Raw genomic sequence first — 18,843 nt, forward strand, 5'->3', positions numbered from 1 at the left:
TATCAGTCTCATGTTGTCGATTGCGTGCAGTGTGAATTTTAGAGTTACCTGACTCCTTCGGCTGTATCTATAACCTGAAAATACCCCGTGTAAATTATATTTCTACGTCCCCGCCTCCCGACTAATGTAAACCCGTGAGAACAATCATTTCAATAGCTCTGGATGCTTGTGAAAATACAATGTAGCTCCTACCGCCCTCTTTCATTAATACACACCCTTTTTCCACCGCTGAAATTTCTCAGACTTAAAATGTTTATCTTTTGTTACAGACTAATGAGGACTACAGTCAATAGTAATAATAGGTACTGAAGTCGCATTCTTATTTTTCTTTAGAAAATATTAGTAGACCTCGCATTCTATTAACTTTCTAAGATAATACCAATAGCAGTATCTGAAATGCACCCCTGACTGGAGTTGCTGTTGTCCCGGACTGTTTTTATCTTTGACTTTTGAAATGAAGCTGCGGGGCGTGAAACACAAAAATCAGTGTAGCTGAGGGAAATCCATAAACGTTAGTGGGCACTACAATTTGAACTAAAGACTGTGGGTACCAGCTCAAGCCTTGTTCTGCGTTTGTTACCAGGAATTTCTGTCATCTTTCTTGGTGTTACACTGCTTTTTGGGAGGGGCAGTCAATGGCTGTTGGGCTGCTCCGTTTCTTTCCCAGTGCTGTTGTTCTGCTTTCCTAGCAGGTGGCAGCAGTGGGTCCACGTTCCGACCTTGTATTCATTTTTCCCTCTCCGTTGAATGATGCTGTAATTGTCAATGGGCTCACCCAGCCTGACTCCTTCTGTCACTCTCACCATGGTTGCACAAAGCAACAAGCTTGGATGCCCACGGATCTCTTACAGCCATTCGGAATCTCAGCTGCCAGCGACATTTTATTAAAATAAATGATTTTGCGGGAATAAGTTGGGTAATCATAATTTCAACAACCAACTGGTTTTGCTTGGGAAGTGAAACTGATGTACTTGGCTAAAACAACGTAGAAGGGGTGCCCGCACCGGTTCCTGTGTTAACAGAATTGGATGCGAGTTTTATTCTGATTTTATCTGTGTTGGTTTTATGTTTTTTATTGTTCGGAAGTATCAGAGTAACCGTAGGGGAAGTACCTCCTAAGTACTACTTAGCTCCGTGTGCCTGAAGATTGCCTTGTCGGCCCTAGGATCTCAGACTTGGATAACTCAACACCGCGGCTGCGGGATTGGCCTGGCTAGGCGGCTGGGTCTGTGACCCAGTACTGACAGATTATTTGATGTCGTTCCTAGTGGGTGAAGAGAACAACAAAAGTACCGCATTCACAGCTGGAGTCCTTTACAACCCGCGGCTTTGTTCTCCCTTCAACTATTACCGGCATCGACGTTTTCCGGTTTGAGTAACCCGTTTGAAGAAAGTTTGCTTTCGGGGATGGCGTCCTACGTGGATAACAGTTTCAGACAGGCAGTGATGAAAAACCCCGCCGACAGGACGCAACAGGTCAGTTAGTGGAGGATATTGGGGAGAGGGACTAAATATGATAAATGGTTAATAACTGCAAGTTATGTGTCTTGTTTTGATACTTTTGGAGTCTGTGTGCGTGATTTGGGGGTGGGGTCTGTACAACTGTGTAGTGCACAAAGAATGTGCTGCTATAGGGAGTTGGTTTGGCCACTGGTGGGACCACAGAACATTTTCCCTTCCAACTCTGGTGTCTCTAGGTTCAGAGGTACCCTTTGAATTGATTTATCATGTGCCTCTGGCGCAAACCTGGGTGCCAGGGGGTCAGGATGCACACAAGTCGCCAGCCTTTTAAGTCTGTACATTCTGTGGTACCCACCCGTTCTTTGCTGATTATGATTGTTGAAATTACAGTCTTTTTATAGTCTTAGTCAAATTATTTCAGTTCTACCTTGTAACAAATCTGTTATCAGAGTAACCACAGTGGAATTGCGGTTCGAGTCTTGTTTTTTTAACTGCCCCACTTTAAATGGGCACCACTTCACTATCTGGCAGAGTATACTGTATTTCGATAAGCAGGTGTTTTCAACCATTTAAAGCGGATACTGTAAACATTCTTTCTTTTGTTGCATAACAAGTGAAGTACATTGTCACTTTTGGGGGGGTGCAAACGCTAAAGAGGACTGCATTTCTGTTTGTTTTGAGGACTCTGCTTATGCCTGTGAACTTGGATATTGAGAGCTATGTGCAGGGACGTTCAGGAAGCATTTGCCACTCTTCTGCCCATATCGGTCGTATTTTTTTTTCTTTTCCCCAGAAATGCATAGTATAATATATATTTTTTAAATGGAGTGTGGTTTAGTGCATGCCATAGTTTTCAACCGAAGTATGTTATGCGCATTGCGTTCTAATAGCAGTCTCCCTAAAAAAAAAATAATAATGCACTTTGGCTGTAACAGGCATTTATCTTTTAATCTTGATAGCAAATGGCATGCTTTGGATACAAAAACGTGCCTTTTTTTAAAGTTTTTTCCACTTTTGGTCATTTTGCATCAGTCATATTATTTTTCAATGTCATGCTGTTTGTTCACAGTGCCTTAGTTTTGGTTTTCCCACTGGTTAGTTTTTTTTTCAGGTTCACAGTGTTTGCTTGCAATTTAGGTGTAGAGACTTTGTGGACAGTATCCTTGTAAATTCATCATGCTTGTTGCACTTAATACCCTAAATTGCATATTAGAGCTGGTACTGAACTGGGGTTTTCCTTTGTATTATTCTGCATACCACAGTTGATTTTGAGACCCTCTTGTCAATGCCATGTTTCAAGCACACTGGGTAGTCCTACCTCTGTTTGTAGCCACTTTTATGTGCCAATACTTGGCCTCTTATGACATGTGTCCATAGAGTTGTCTCTTACTGGAGCTCATACTTTGGGAATTATTTATCTCTCTGTCTGTCTGTGTCTCTTTCTCTCTGGTTGTTGCTGGGCCTGAACATGAACCATGGAAGGTCAGTTGATGGATTTGCATTATTTTATCCCTTTTTTTTGTCTTGAGGTACAGATTTTAGTTTATTTTGGACACACACACATCATATGTACAGGGTAGTATCAGTGAAAGTCATGTGATCTGTTTTGAGAGTGGCAGGGACAGTGTAAGAGGAAAGAAATCTGAACAGTTTGGATGGGTCAGATGTTAATCATTTTACAGAATGTTATGTTTTTGTCTAGGCATACATTTGCTGTATACAGTCTTACTTTGTGTTCCTGTTCCATTGCACTTCTACAGGAGTTTGGTTAAGAAATATTGTCCGTCTCTCCTTGACCACCAGAGACAAAAAGTTACTGTATGGTGCATCCTTGGCTATTCATTGTCTTGATGGTGTTCTGCACTCTGTGATCCTGGATCAGTACCGAAGGTTGTCTAAAGCTATCTCTAAAATGAGTTTTGATTTGATCCCAGACATTGCAAAGATTTTAACTGCGTAACACCTCATTCCTGCTGTTTCCAGTTGCCAGGCTAGGTTGAGGTTTTTCTTGTAGTAATTAGTTTTAAGCATTACTGTGGTACTGGACAGAAGGATTTGCCCTTCTGTCTGCTAACCATCATTGACACAAAAGGCTTTTTTTTTTTTTCCAGTCTCTTTTTATACATTTGGTTTTATAAGCTCAAGACCTGTTGGGCATCTTGATGATGACCCAGATCCCCTTGTTAGACCCTACAGGTGCCCATATAGCCACCCATTTTTATGTGAGGGTATGGATTGATTGGATGAAAGGGAGTTTTATTTCACAGATGTGGGGTATTTGAGATGTGAAGTTGTTGCATGTCACAATGGCTGAATTTATTCCATAGACATCGGTGGAGGGGGGGGGGTCTTTGAGAGAAGTTGTAAGATCTCACAATGTGATATTTTTTGAGTTGTAGTGCCTTTTGTCCTCATGTCATTAGCGGAGGTGTTCATGAACTATCTGGAATGTTTTCTTCAGCATAATCTTTACCTAAAGGAGTAAAATTCTTGTGTGTACACGTTTGCTTGCTGGTTTTTTTTTTTTAATATGTTTACCCCAGCTGAAACTGACCCAAAACTTTTTAGACAATCCTGTACCATGTCCGGTACAGACCATGGTGAGACTGTAGTCAAGGGAGACCAGAATATCAATTGCTTTTCCTTTCACTACCCCTAACTTGTTTTAATTCATTAGTCCACTTTTTTTTCTGCAATTGAAAGCATTCTACTGAACAGAGATTCCCCAGGGTAATTTTATAAATGTTCCAGATTCTTGGCTTTGCTTGCTATGTGTGGTTTAACTAGAATGCTGCAGGCATGCCTGGTTTAAAATGGAGGGAGGATGATTGCAGTAGTAGGTGGCTGAGCAGTGCTTAAGTGCATTAACCACTAACCGAATATATATCGGTGTGTGATGTGGTGTGGTAGCCTGGTTTAATTTTTCCACAGTGCTTTAGAAAGTAGAATTGTGTAACTGCATTCAAAATAGATGGTTGAGTAGATCACTGCTGAAGTAGCCTAAGCTATACGGGACTTAAATCCAAGGATTGCCCTCAAATGTGGGAAATAAAGGGCAACTGTGGTTTTAAACTTCAGAACTTTCTTGCCCCAAATGAAGGGATTATGAGTTTCAGGAATCAAGGTGATATTCTAAGTCAGAAGGACAAAACACTGAGTCAAAGCAATGCAAATATAGGGGGTCGGTGGGGGGAGGGAGTAGCTACTGCAGCAGGGAGCTACTTCGAACATCTGATATTATGGTAAGAACACTTGAATAACTGTTCTGTGTTCTTCATTGGATCTCTGCTGCAGTAGTCTAACCTGTGTGGGATGATTGCCAAAGCTGAGAGTGTCAGGGAGGAAGTATCAGAATTGATGAGTTGTATGTGAAAAGCCCTGTCAAAGCCTGCTCTGGAGTTAGAGTAGGAGTCCAGTTTGTGATGTGAAATAAGGTGTGTATAGACAACCAAGTTGCTGTCTCAAGTATATTTCCAGAGTCCACCCATATAGCTTGGGACAACTGTCTAGGAATTGTCTTTTTTACATTGCTTGTCTCAGTGTCTAAATGTCACAGGAAATAACCACTGATCAGCAATTTTGAATGTTGTGATGTGATGAAGATGGTATCTGAGCTTCCAGTGAACATCTCAAGTAGTGCGAATCCTTTTAATCTTATTTTTAGAAAGTTGAAGATTGGGAAATGAATTGCCTGGCTCAGTGTAAACTCTGGAACAACTTTAGACATCAAGGAGGTGTTAATAGAACAGGAAACACCACCCATACATTAAAAAAAAAAAAAAGGACAGTGCACCATAAAGGCTTGCAACTTAGATGCCCATCTGGCAGAGGATAGAGCAATTAACCAGGCTATCTTCTGGTAGTAGAACTACACATCCACCTCAGGGATAGGTTCAAAAGGAATCGACATAAAATTTTACAGCACAAAACTTAAGACCCCAAAAAGTAGCCACCCATTTAAAAGGTGGGTACATATGCAGAAACACACTTCAAGTGTACATTAGTGAAGTTCATGTAAAAAGGAAGGATCTAAGAATGGACAAGCAGAATGGCATATTTACAAATCAGAGAGTAGGAAGTGCACACAGATAAATCACACAATGAAGAACCAAAGACATCTGACCAAGTAGGAACCTGGTTCTTAGAGCAATACCAACTAGAATGTTTCCTCCACTTTCTCCAAATGTGATTTTTTTTATTTATTTATTTATTTTTTGTTGCAGGTGGTTTAGTCTCCCGTAATGGGTCTAGGACTATTTACTGAAACACATTTGACTGTGCACACAATTCACTGAAAGTTGTATATGGCCTTTCCCCCACTGTAGTGCGACCCTGGAGTTAAAATATATAGTAAGAGGGTGTGTGGGGGCACCTCCCCCCACCTATTTTAAATATTTTGCACTATAGACATGGATACTTGCAATTTCAATAAATGTACTCTTTTCTAAACTTAATATATATCCAAACTATGTGGGGGGCAGTGCCCCCCCCCCACTATATATTCTAACTCCAGGTTCACACTACAGTGGGGAAAAAGCCATATATAACATTCAGTAAAATGTTTCCGTGAATTGAGTTTTCAGTGAAATGTGCTTTCAGTGAATAGTCCTAGACCCCCCCCCCCGTAATACCTACTACACATCCCCAGAGAAAAAGCTGCCTACAAAAAGCTGTCATCCATACATTTCAGCTTGAAATTGAAGAGTGGGATGTATCAAAACCACCTTGTACCTCTTTAAGTCCAACTTGTGAAGAAGCTAGTGGTAATTGGCATTGGCCAATTGCAATAGAAGGGAGAACCACGGGTTCCTTGGTCAAAATGGAGTTACCACTGTATCTGAAAATATTTCTGCTGAATCTTTTTAAAGAACTTTGGTGATTACAGGAAAGTTTGGAATGGTACAGAGGACCTTTGCCAACCAGGGGAATTCCATCCACTTTTCATACTTGAGAACATAGAGTTCTGAAACGCAATGCCTGCAACTGTCTCACTTGACTGGAGGCAGGTGGATTTGTTTGTGGTATTCCCTAGAGAACAACCAGTTCCCGGAAGACCCAACCAATTCCTGGAAGACCCATGGGATCAACATTCCTTGATGGTCTTTTGCAGACAAGTTGATTAGCAGAACCTGAACAATGTCAGCTCTTATGGAATGTAGGTAGGTTGGAGGGATAAGTTGCATTGAATCATTACATTTTAAGCCACCTTAGCCAGGCTGCAGGGGGAGAAAGATCTGGTTCTCTCCTGCCTGCTGTATGTAACACATGGTGATAGTGTCTGTGATGAGTAGTAAAGGACTCAGTATCCAGAAATGTTGATGTGTGTACCAGTATTAAAGCCATTGTTTTTTGTGGTGATGATGGTGTCAGACTGTGAACCACTACCCTATGACATCTACTTGTTAAGTGAAACTTGAGGTATCTGCTGTTACTGGCTGTGCAGCCTCCGGTAGGATAAGAGGAAGACCTGGGTTGAATTCCAACTAATCCATTCACCAAAGCAGCTCCCAATTCACTAAGCATGGTATTGGAATTTGATAAAACAGTGTGTAGGAGTTGAGTCCAGATATGTGATAAACCATAAAATTCTTATGTATACTTGTTTAAAAGAACCATGAAAACAGTATAGGCCATGCACCTCAGAATTCTGAGATGATCCTTGGCAGATGCATTAGTTGGGATGTGAAAATTTCAGAAGTGGGTAATGTAAGAGAAGATTCCAGTCATCATGAAAGAAATCCTAGACTGAGGGGGAAAAAAAGGACAGGCCACCAGGTTACTATTTTCTGTAGTATCAAAAACTTCTGAAGAAAAGTAGCTTCTTGTTGAGAAGGATATGTTTTTTTTTCCATCTGGAAGAGCACCTGATACTGAACAGGAGAGAAAAGAGATGCTTGATTGGAACAATGAAGAATAATTCCCTAGAAAGGAAAAGCCGTGTGAATTGAAACCCTAGTGAATTAATTTTAATATAGAAGAATGTGCGATTATTCGGCACCCAAGAGGAAGAGAAATGCCCAAACCTAGTGGACCAGTGTAGAAAATCACTAGGTTGCAGAGCACAAAGGGGACAATATCTCAGCTTGCTGTTGGGTTTGGGAGGAATGGCCATTTAAACCTGGATCCACTTTGTCTGTGTTATTGGCAAGCCTTCTTCCTGAAATCTTTGTAAAAAGCTGTACTATTTCCTAAAAGAGGAACCAGTACTGGAATAGTTCTAAAATGATGGAAAGTACTGGCTAACCCATTGGATTAACTTTTCCCCCTTGTTATTCAGCTGTATGAGAACCTACACAGTAGGACCAAGATGTCATAAGCCAAGGAAATGTCAAGAACATCAGTCTTAATATATGCTGAGAATGCATCTAGGCATAGCTTGTCAAGACTGTACCCATAGCATCTCGCCTGGAAACTTCATTGGTAGTGGCACAGTAGAAAGCCTGTGTGTAACCTGAGAAACTGAAGAGAAGTCAGATGTAGACTCTGATGAAGGAAGACCTGCACGAAAGCTGTGCATATTTCCCAGAAGGGACTAGGAGAAATCTGAACATAAGAGCCTGGCAGGGCTCGGATGGAAAAGGCAAGGCATAATGTAAACCTTCTGTCAACATCCATGCAAGCTTGTAGCCAGGTCATCTGAGGGCAACAGGAGAAAAAAGGTATCTGAGTGACCGAGAAACTTCAAATAACCCAACAGGTCTACCAAGAACAGGAGATTGTGTCCAGGGAGTCACAAGCTGTCCAACAAAACATCGTTCTGGGCTTGCAATACTAGACTCTAAACAAGGTCTGTATCAACTAAGAAGGAAAACTTGAAAGTAACCCCCCCCCCCATCAGAATTTCCATTTCTAGGAGGGGGAGACCTGTGAAGCAGAACTTTCTTTGAAGGGCTGAATCCCAACACCAGAGGTTCAGCATCAAAGGGGAAAAACTTAAACACTTTCTCCTTTAACAGAAAGGAGAGAGAAATTCTGCACTTGAGGTGAATATTTATAAACTGCTGCCAACCATTCCTAGAAAGGAGGAGGAGGAGAAATATGCTTTGGCCGGTGACTCTTCTTACTGGGAGATCCTTCTGAGAAGAATGGCTAACTGGACGGTTCTTGCCACATGGAGGATATTTCTCAGACAGGTTCAGTAGAAGAACATCTTTCACTCCCTTTCCCTAGAGAGAAGCAAGAGTGGCTCTCCCTCAACTAATAAGGGCAGTGGAACAGCTGCAGAGGACATGCCAACCTCCTGGGTGCAGTTGCTTTCCAAAGATCAGTATCCAAAGATCAGTACTAGCGGAACCAAGCAAAGATGATGATTGGTCCAAGGAAAAACACATGGCCACAGTGGAGTCAGCAGCTAAGGCACAGAACCTGGATTAAAACTTAAAATATTCATAGTGGGAAGATTTATTTTCATGTGAACTGGGGAGGGAGTAAATCACTTACAGGACCCAAGCTATGCTCAAACCAGAGGATAGTCTCAAAGATGGAACTTGGAAGGTAAGAAGAGTTGAAGTTACCTGGATCCAAACAAGGAGTCCAAGGAAGAAGACAGCACACTGTCACTGTACACATACCTGAAGTAAAAACAGCACACCTTCCCATAAAAACACCAACAAAAGAGAGAATTACACCTGTAAAAAATGTAAGCAAACATTCTATAACAAGTCATACTTCCCCAAGCATATTGCACTATAGAAACATTCCCCATCACAAGACCCTAAAAGTCCATCTTCCTCCTAGCACCACATTAAAGTGGACTGTTCTACATTAAATGTTAGGAATTTTTTGTAACTGAAGCATATAAAGTTGTGGAAAAAAATGTTTAAAAAATATAAAGTGACACAGTTCAGCTGTTTTGTGAGTTGTGGAGTTAAAGCTGCTACCAAGTGTCTCACAGGTAGGAAACGGAAGGTTTGAGATTACTGTAAAACTGTAACTGCAGATAAGTACAGAAAACTTTTGGTCTGGAAAAAAAAATAAAATATGTATATGTGTGTGTATATATATATATATATATATATATATATATATATATATATATAATATAGTGGAAGAGTCCCTAATAAGCCACAGAAAACACAGAACGTAACGCAAAGAAAAAGTAGAGCCTTCAACAAGCAGCATACAGTGCCAGAAGCCTCTGATCGGGGGGGGGGGGGGGGGGATGCAGATCCACAACAAAAAAAATAAACAAAACTTTACAGTTAGTTACTGTTGAAAGGAAGGTGTAGAAGACTATCCCCAAAAAGAGCTTGCCCATTTAGGACAGCATAGCTGATGGAGGACTTCTGAAGTGCTAGAAACAAGTTCCAACTTTTGTGGTAAGAAAATTCTGAAGTTCGAAGCCATAGCTGCCCTTAATTTCCTCCTTTCTTATGTAAGCAGCAGCTACAGCATGTGTGGGGTACCCTAAAAGCTTTTTGAGATGGGACCTTCTATATAGCTTAGCGAAATGAAGAACATCAGTAGGGTGATTATTCTGGTAAGTGCCCCTCTCATGTGGTTAAAAAAAGGTCCAAATGCCGTTTCACACTTTCGAGTACTGAATTGCATTGTTTTACCTACTGAAAATTGCACATCTTGAAAATGTTTCGAACAGTGTTCTGAAGTATCCTGTAATCTTGAAAGAATGTCATCGGAACATCTTTCTCTGAAATTAAATTGTATAGCAGCATTTTATGAAGTGTAATTGTTCATGCATCTGAACAGATGATTAGTTAGGCTTCTGTTTCGTAAAAAGAGAAATCCAGTGTGGACCCACACAATTAATTTTGCAAAGTGAACGTTGCAGCAATTGGAAAGCACTAGTAGAGCTAATAATGATGAGATAAACATGCATTTTATACCTTATTTGTAAGTGCTGTATTATGCTGTTAAATAAGTTATGTAATGCATGATAAGTTTGCTGTGTTGGATATAAACATTGTGAAACTAAAACTGAGAAGCCGTACTTCAAAACGCTGATGACCTTACAGTACCTGTGGATAGCATTAATGTGGATGTTGAAGTAACAGGAAAGCAGTGTAGAATCTTTTCTTAATCATAACTGTTTACAGTGCCTGTGTTTTTCAGAAGTGAACCTCTGTAAAATTAATACGAGTATACAAAGTGCTGCAGACTACCCCAGTTTTGTTTGCAGAAACAATTGGCTAGAATTTATGGGGTAGCCTGTACAGAGAACTGTGAGCAAAAGTTTGGCAAGACAGAGGCTCGAAGATGGTTATTTCATTGGGGACCACATTGCAGAAAGTAGTTCAGAAAACAAAAAAATGCAGTTGTCCACGTGGTTTATTGTGCTGCTAAGTGCTGCACTTAAAGAGAAAACACTAATTTTCACACTGGCAAAGTTATGGGCTTATGTATTCTTGTTTATAGTGTTGTGTAAAGTATGCACTACAGCCAGTGAGGTAATGAGAAGCCAGAGTGTGTCAATGACTAACTTTTATTATTTCTTATCTTGTTCCAAATTAGGTTTCTCCTGTGTTTTGTTCGGTCATTTGTGAGATGTAGTGCTTTTGTACAGAAATATGATCTGTAATAGAACTGACCTAAACACTAAGGAACAAACTGTAAATTGTATGTACATAAACCTTGTTTTAATTCCCTACTACCACCAGCCATAGGATCATTGGAACTTTAGGGAAACGGTCTTGAAACCATTTAAGCCTCACCAGTGCCCACCTTCAAACCTTATCTCCTCCGTTACAGAGCGCCATCAGGAAGATGAGTGTCGCACTGATTAAATTCGGGGGGGGGGGGGCTGTATAGTCAACTTATCTTCTTACTATGTTTATCTGTTGGTGTTGAATTAGATCCCTGGTTCTGGTGTTTGGTGAACTATATAATTTATGTTGATAAAAGAAATCCAAAACTACTGGGTACCTGATGGCAGGGCATGGATTTTCCCCACGTGAATCTTTAGGATTCTGAATGCAGGGACAGTGCATCCATCTTTCTAGTAGCTTAGTTTTCCAAGACAGAAATGTTCTTAGTTGGGAACCACTGGGATGTTTCAAGTTGTTTATGTCTAGTGAGGAAAATATATTCAATAACTGGCCTAATCAATGTTGAATGTAAGGGGAACCATGACCTGCTATTGACCTATGGCCATTTTGGATCAATTCCAAACTCCTTGATCTCCCTCTCTTAAAACCCTCTTTTGCGTGTTTTTGTGCATAGCACAACAACGGGCAGCGCCGCCTAATTGGGTTTAAACTATTCCTGGCTCCACGAAATCTGCTGTTCACTTTTTCCCTTAGAACTGCTCTATCTCTCAAATTAAACACCATATTCTCATTCTAAGGCCCTTCACTGGTCCAAATAAGTAATCTTACAAGTTAGCACTATTAAACCATAAACACCATATTCTCATTCTAAGGCCCTTCACTGGTCCAAATAAGTAATCTTACAAGTTAGCACTATTAAACCATAAGCACTACTTACTCTTATACTCTCTACGATTACCTTGACCCCTATTGGTCCGTCTTAATTCAGTTTTCCTATATTACTCTAGCTTGTCCAAAGGTCAGTCAATGGTTTCCTCTCCAGTCCAGCTGGTGAATCTGGGAATTTTGAGGCAATGTTACAACTGTCTCATGTACACGGACAACCCTCTCCTCCTCCAAACAGGTTAAAATATATGTGAGAGATGCAACCATATAGCCAAACTGGAGGCTGAGCTCTCTCATCTCAAAACTGGTGAAACCAGTCAGGAGGAGAAGGTAACCTCACACAACACAATTCCAGTATCACATAGTCCCACCACATCAGCGAACCAAACACATAAATACACAAAAACATACTCAGAGGCTCTAAATAAAAATCTACCTAAGCAGCAGAGACCTCCAAAGCAGACATCCAAGCAAACGCTACCCCAAAACAAAACACGCACAGCACATAGCCCACAAAGTCAGTGTGCCAAGCAGCCACAGCCCTTAAGGCTGAATAACACACCTGATACTCTTGTAATAGGTGACTCTATTGTCAGACACACTGACATCCCGCTCACCAGGCTGAACAAAGAGAAGGTCACAGTGAGCTGCCTGTCTGGCGCTAGGATCCGCCACATAACGCAAGCACTCAGGTCACTCCAAAGCAAATACAAATATGACTCTGTCATCGTACATGCTGGTGTGAATGACCTGAGACGTACCTCCCAGGACTACATGAAAAGAGACCTAGAGAAGCTCTCTGATCATGTAGCCCAGGCCGGTATGACCCTGACCTTGAGCAGCATCTTACCCTCACCTAGAATGATGCCACAGTACAAAGACAAAATGATCGATTTTAACAATTGGCTAAAATTTTGGTGTCATTCAAAGGGGATCCAGTGTCTGTCAGCCTGGGATGACATGCTTGACAAGCCACGTTGCTTCGCTAGGGACGGCTTGCACCTGTCACCACTGGGCTTTCGGATATTGGCAAAGGCTCTTGCCACCCCCATAGTGCCTTTTTTAGGCAAGGCTCAAAAGTCAAACCCACCTTCATAGACAGCACAAGGAACAAGAAACTAAGGATAATGCTGCTAAATGCCAGAAGTCTTAACCTCAAGATGCACGCACTCTAAGCTCTCCTCAGTATGGAGAACATCGATATCTGTGCAGTGACAGAAACCTGGTTCAAGGCTCCAGAGAGCACCCCAGCACTACCAGGTTATACCTCATATCATGCTTTTTGGCCCTAAAACCCGGACCGAACCACAAAAGGAGGGGGAGTTTCCATATTTATCAAGGATATCCACACCTCCAGGTTAGTGGCATTGCATGAAGTATCGGAGATCATCCATGTGCAACTAACAGTGGGCAAGACTGCTTTTCAGTTTATAGCATCCTACAGACCACCCTCTCAAAGTCAGGAATCCCACTCGGCTTTCCTGAAAACATTGGAGAACATGAAGATCTCTCCGAACACCATTATATTGGGCAACTTCAACTACCCAAACATAGACTGGGAGCACTACTCAAGCCTCAGCACCTTAGCCCAAAGGTTCCTGGAAATTATAAACTCAAATGCTATGGAACAACTAGTCACCACTCCCACAAGAGGGGATAACATACTAGACCTGATCATTACCAACATGGGTACTCTATGCTCCATACCAGAAGTATATCCCTCATTGGTAAGATCAGACCATAAATTCATTTCACTGGATATCCACATCCCGACCCCATCCCCAACCCAGAAAACCACAGTGAAAAACTTCACAAAAGCGAACTTCTCACTTCTCAAAACTGAAGTGCAATCCTTCAAGGCCCCAGGGCCAGTGGAAACTACGGCCCAAACTGCAGAATCCTATATAAACGCATTCTACGGACATCTCCAGGAATGCATGGATCATGCTATCCCAAACAAAACCAAGACCCAATCATCCAAAGGCAGGCGTCCAGTCTGGTGGACATCAGCCATAAATAAACTGTACAACAGAAGGAGGAAGCTACTACATGATAGAGCAAAATCCCTAATAGGGAAGGCAGCTCTGATCAGTACTAGCAAAAAATTACGATCCCTCATAAAATCCTCCAAGGCCAGCTTCGAGAGAAAAATTGCCCAGGACACTAAAGACAATCATAAGGCTTTTTTCAGTTATGTTAGGAACCTGGGATGCAACTCCCAGACTTGTTCTGAGTTGATTCTAAACGACAAAAAAGACACTGAACCCACAGACATCACCAATATCCTGGCAGACAGGTTCAGTGCAAACTTCTCCACCTCCTCCCGCCCAAAAGAGCAAGTAACTATCCCGGCAGAGGGCTGCCTCCCAAACATCTCTGATGCTCAGGTGAAGGCTGCCCTCTCCAAAGCAAAAAAACACTGCTTCCATGGGACCAGATGGCATCCCGGGTTGCGTCCTACATGAACTCCAAGAAGAACTAACCCCTCAAATAAAACAGCTGTACAGTCTCAGCCTCACTACAGGATATGTGCCCACAGAATGGCATACAGCAACAGTGGTCCCACTCCACAAAGGTGGAGCCTCTACGGACCCTGGAAACTATCGTCCCATATGCCTGACTAGCTTAGTCTGCAAGGCTATGGAGAGGATCATCATGGAGCTCATAAACAAAGACATTGGGGACCTACAGACACTAGATCCTACCCAATTCAGCTTTGTCAAGGGCAGATCCTGCCTTTTGAACCTGGTCGACTTCTTTGAAACAGTCACCAAAGCCATAGATGAAGGGAAGGTAGTCTACACAGCCTATCTTGACCTAGCAAAGGCATTTGGCACAATACCCCACTCGGGCATCATAGATAAGCTATCCAGCTTAAATATAAACCCCTATGTCACAAGATGGGTCGCAAACTGGCTCAAAGACAGAACCCACAGAGTGAGAGTTGCTGGAGCCATGTCAGACTCGAAACCGGTCACAAGTGGCGTCCCACAAGGTTCTGTCCTGGGACCGCTCTTGTTCGGTATATACTTTTCCGAGGTACAGGCCAACGTGGGAGGATTATGGCTCACCAAGTTCGCAGATGACTGCAAACTGGGTGCCATAATCGACTCTCCAGCTGACACAAACATCCTTCAAAAAGGTCTCACAGAGACGGATAACTGGTGCCAGAGCCATGGTCTAAAGCTAAATGCAAAAAGTGTATAGTCATACCCTTTGGCAAAAACAATGTGCCCACAAATTACCACATAGGCGGTAACCCATTAAGTACAGAGAAAGTAATTGGGGATCTGGGGACCCAAGTTGATAGCGATCTCTCCTTTGACAACCACATTGCCAAAGTGGTTAGAAAGACCTTCTACATAGCCCACCTCATCATGAAAGGATTCACATCTAGATCAAGAGAGGTAATCGTGCCCCTTTATTCATCCCTCATCAGGCCTATCATAGATTATAATGCCCCTTTTGGGATGTACCTTACCCGACACTTGCAGCAATTAGAAAGACCCCAAAAGTACCTCACCAAGAGGATCAAGGGACTCGAACAGATGCCATATGCTGCTCGGTTAAAAAAAACTCCAGCTCTACTCAGTTGCATACCGCCTACTTTGAGGCGATCTATGCCTGACATATAAAGCTATGTCCAGTCCAGAATTAATGGACATGCTCCACCTCAGTAAATCTAAATCCCTTAGAGCCACATGCTCGAGGGACTTGAACCTCAGCACAGAAATAAATAGAACTTGCTGGAGGGACAGATTCATAACCCAGAGGCTCTCTTCGCTCTGGAATAGAATTCCAATTCATGTTAGGCAGAGCACCTCACTGAATCTCTTCAAGAAGAATCTTGATGAGTGGATGGGGGATCGTAGGTTTGTCTCAGGGATTACTTCCGTGTCACTATTAGACAGAGGCACAGTAAACTAAACTTTAAAAAGGGCACAGTATACTCAAATCAAGGGGGTGGCGTAAGCCAAACAAAATCGGGCTAGGCTTGTAATTGCCCCAGGGCAGATAGCCTAGTATGAACCTCTCTAGATCTGGATGATGGCCCTGTCTAGATCTGGATGATGGCCTTTTGGCAACTAGCTCCTCTAAGAAGAAGGGACTTTGACTATTGTCATTGTATGGTAGGTTCATAGAGTAGTACTATGCTAATTGTCCTTTTGGGTCCATTTTTAATCCTAGCCAATTACCCCATTTGAGAATCAAACTCTGCACCTTGTGTCTGTAAGGTAAATACTTTAACCGTTATGCCAACCTCCAGCTTTTCAAATAAAACAGAATTGTCAAACCCAAGTTCCAAGGTCCCTAGCAACATTCTCATTTGAAAGTGGAGTATTGTCTAATCTTTATACTGTGGAAGGGGTTATCTAGCCAATGTGACAATTTTAGATGGTATGTTTAGAAGTAAATTACCAGCTGTGATTCTCTCTGATTTATTCCACAATTGGGACCTCTTGCATAGTGAACCAAAATAAATTAAAAACAAACATTTGAAGCTGTTCACTGGCCATATTGAAATGTGTTTTTCCTAGCTGTTGCTATGTTCTCAGTCACCTGATGAGTATTAAATCAGTGTGAGGCAATTTAGCACAGATAATTTTAAAGCTGAGAGTTGCTAATGAGTTTCATCCTTAGCTTATGTGTTCGAGTCTTTCATCCTCCATTTTCCTTTTGTTTGATTCTTGAATAAGTCTCATCAATTGACAGTCTTCCTTGATCATCCCCGTAAAGAGGCTTTTGTGCTCTGTTAGTTTACATGGCTAACAAATGAATAACATAAAGATAAATAAGGAAGTATGTTGGCATTTTGAACTTTCCCCCATAGTGGAAAGTGCAGATGTGAGCCTTCACTGATGATAAAGATGTGTGCACATGTATGCAAAATACTTTTTTGTATTGGTTCCCCTGAGTCTTACAAAATACATTTGTCATTATCTACAATCTTGTTAAATAATGCTGCTTTTTAATCATTATATTTTTCCAACACATTTCAGTATTCTTGCATTATTACTTCACTTTCCATTAGTGGGACTTGTGTTACATCAAGCATTACAATTGTGTTAATAACCTTTCAGTTGGAATGCTTAATTAGACAACTTTCTTCATTACCTCCCTATTTTAACTTCTGTTACACCCTTTGAAAGTCCCCTTCCCACCTTGTTGCAACATTCTCTCTCTCTTTTATAAATTGTTCTTAACAGTTATTGATAATTCAGTTTGTGTATTTTTGTTTTTCTCCCTACATCTTATTTCTGAACTATTTTCTGTTTATGACCCCACCATTTGTTTTCCCACCTTGTGTGCCTTCTTTTGCTGTGCATCCCATCTCTTCTTTCAGGTGTTACATCATCTGTTCATCCACTCTGTAGTTCTTAGTCCCACCTTATTCTCCCATGTGTTTGCTCCTTCTTTTGTGTATTCCACTATGCTCACTTCTTTCCACGCTCTTATTTTTCTCCCAACTTCCCCACTGCTAGTTGCAATCCCCAAATTTCTTCTTTAGGCCATTTCCTACTTACAGTCTCAACCCCAGACAAAACCACCATGAATCCGAGATGTCCCTCTGAAGCATATTCCTAGCCATTTCCCATAGCTGTTTAATTTCCTCACTTGCCCAGCATATGTTATCGGTCTGCATTTCACATATTACACTGCTGACAGCATGCTGTCTGAGTCCTTCATTTTGTACCCCTACTTGAGTTCTGTACCATCTGTGCACTAATATGGCATCATTTTATCCAGTAAGACCCACCCTATTCAAGAATATCATCATGCCAAACACTTCTTTCCAGAGATGGTCTTCGTCTTGCTCCGTGGTCTCTTTTTTTTTTTTTATCCACACTTTGCTCAACTTCTACATTGCTGTCTGCATTGTTCTTTCTCCCAAACTCTTATTTTCCCTATCCTACCTTTCTGTGTCTTTTCCTTAATTCTTAATATTTTCTCCATTGCCTTTATCTCTTCTTTTATACTTTACTTTTCATCTTGTATCCTCTTTTTTCATCCCTGCCTACATCTTCTTCATGAATTTTCTGAAGGTGCCCTGCTTGAAATAACAAATCTCCTCCTCCTCCATATTTGTCTTCAATTTCTTCAAGTGGCCAAACCTCCACTTACCTCTACTTTTCAATTCCTTTACTGCAGTGATGCCTTTCTCCTCCACCTACACTAGTTTTCTTTGCATTTCCTCTTGCTTCCCTTCCCAGAATGCCACTAATGGTCTCCCATCGATATACCTTTTATCGGTTTTTATTTTGAGCAACTCTTTACTGCCATATCTGTCTCTTATTCAGTTTCTTGGTACACACCTATGTATTTCACTTTTATATCCCGCTTCTCGCCAAATTTGTTCTGCTGACTTATCAGTGTTCCATACCTTTTGAAATCCGATGAGCTCCATCCTCCTAACTTTCTATCCATTTGCAATCTACCCTTTGCTATTTGCCCTCCTTTACCTCTCCATATAAACCTGTTTCATAATTGCTGAATCTCTATCCATTTCTCTTGGATTTATTTGAATATATTGTTTTTTTTTTAATAGGTTGTACATTGCTGTAGAGACTAAAATGTGTGAATCGTTGCATGAGGTAAGACATGCAAGTTTGGAATGGCTATATTGTAGGCAGTTCAGGGAGGTAAGGTAAGCTTTCATTGAATATTAGGTGTACTGAGAGTATTGTAGATGGGAAGCATAGTATGCAGTTACCCTTTGTTAGTGTTGCCATCAGTGAGAAATAGAACTTTCTTTTATTGTCTAGTTTTTATATAGTATTTAACTAGTAAACTGATTTTAATGTCATCTATGTAAGGGCAATAGTTCTGTTGTGTTAGAGCAGAAATTCAAATTGAAATACTGAAGTGCATTTTATTTTCTTAAAGGAAAGTTGGCAATGCTTAAAAACATTAGTACTACAGACTTGTGATTAACAAAGTTGTATGATTGCTTTTATATGTGCGATCCTTTTTTGTGGCAGAAAATGCCTGAGGT

General features: G+C 41.2%; 1 protein-coding gene across 11 annotated transcripts in view; it reads left to right on the forward strand.

Moving 5' to 3' along the window:
* The first annotated feature begins 267 nt into the window (after positions 1-267).
* RAPGEF2 (Rap guanine nucleotide exchange factor 2) overlaps positions 268-18,843 on the forward strand; it is a 2,418,607-nt gene continuing 2,400,031 nt past the window's right edge. For 5 of the 11 annotated variants that reach the window (XM_044062058.1, XM_044062067.1, XM_044062059.1 and 2 more), the window contains exon 1: positions 269-1,476. In XM_044062058.1, the coding sequence (XP_043917993.1) occupies positions 1,408-1,476 (69 nt within the window). In that variant the 5' untranslated portion in view covers positions 269-1,407. Of the gene's footprint in view, positions 1,477-18,843 lie in introns of all 11 variants that reach the window. The other 6 variants (XM_044062055.1, XM_044062064.1, XM_044062056.1 and 3 more) reach the window with 2 other exon arrangements.

The sequence above is a fragment of the Protopterus annectens genome, chromosome 2.part1 (genome assembly GCF_019279795.1).
Source record: "Protopterus annectens isolate FY-2018-M chromosome 2.part1, PAN1.0, whole genome shotgun sequence".
NCBI lineage: Eukaryota > Metazoa > Chordata > Ceratodontiformes > Protopteridae > Protopterus > Protopterus annectens.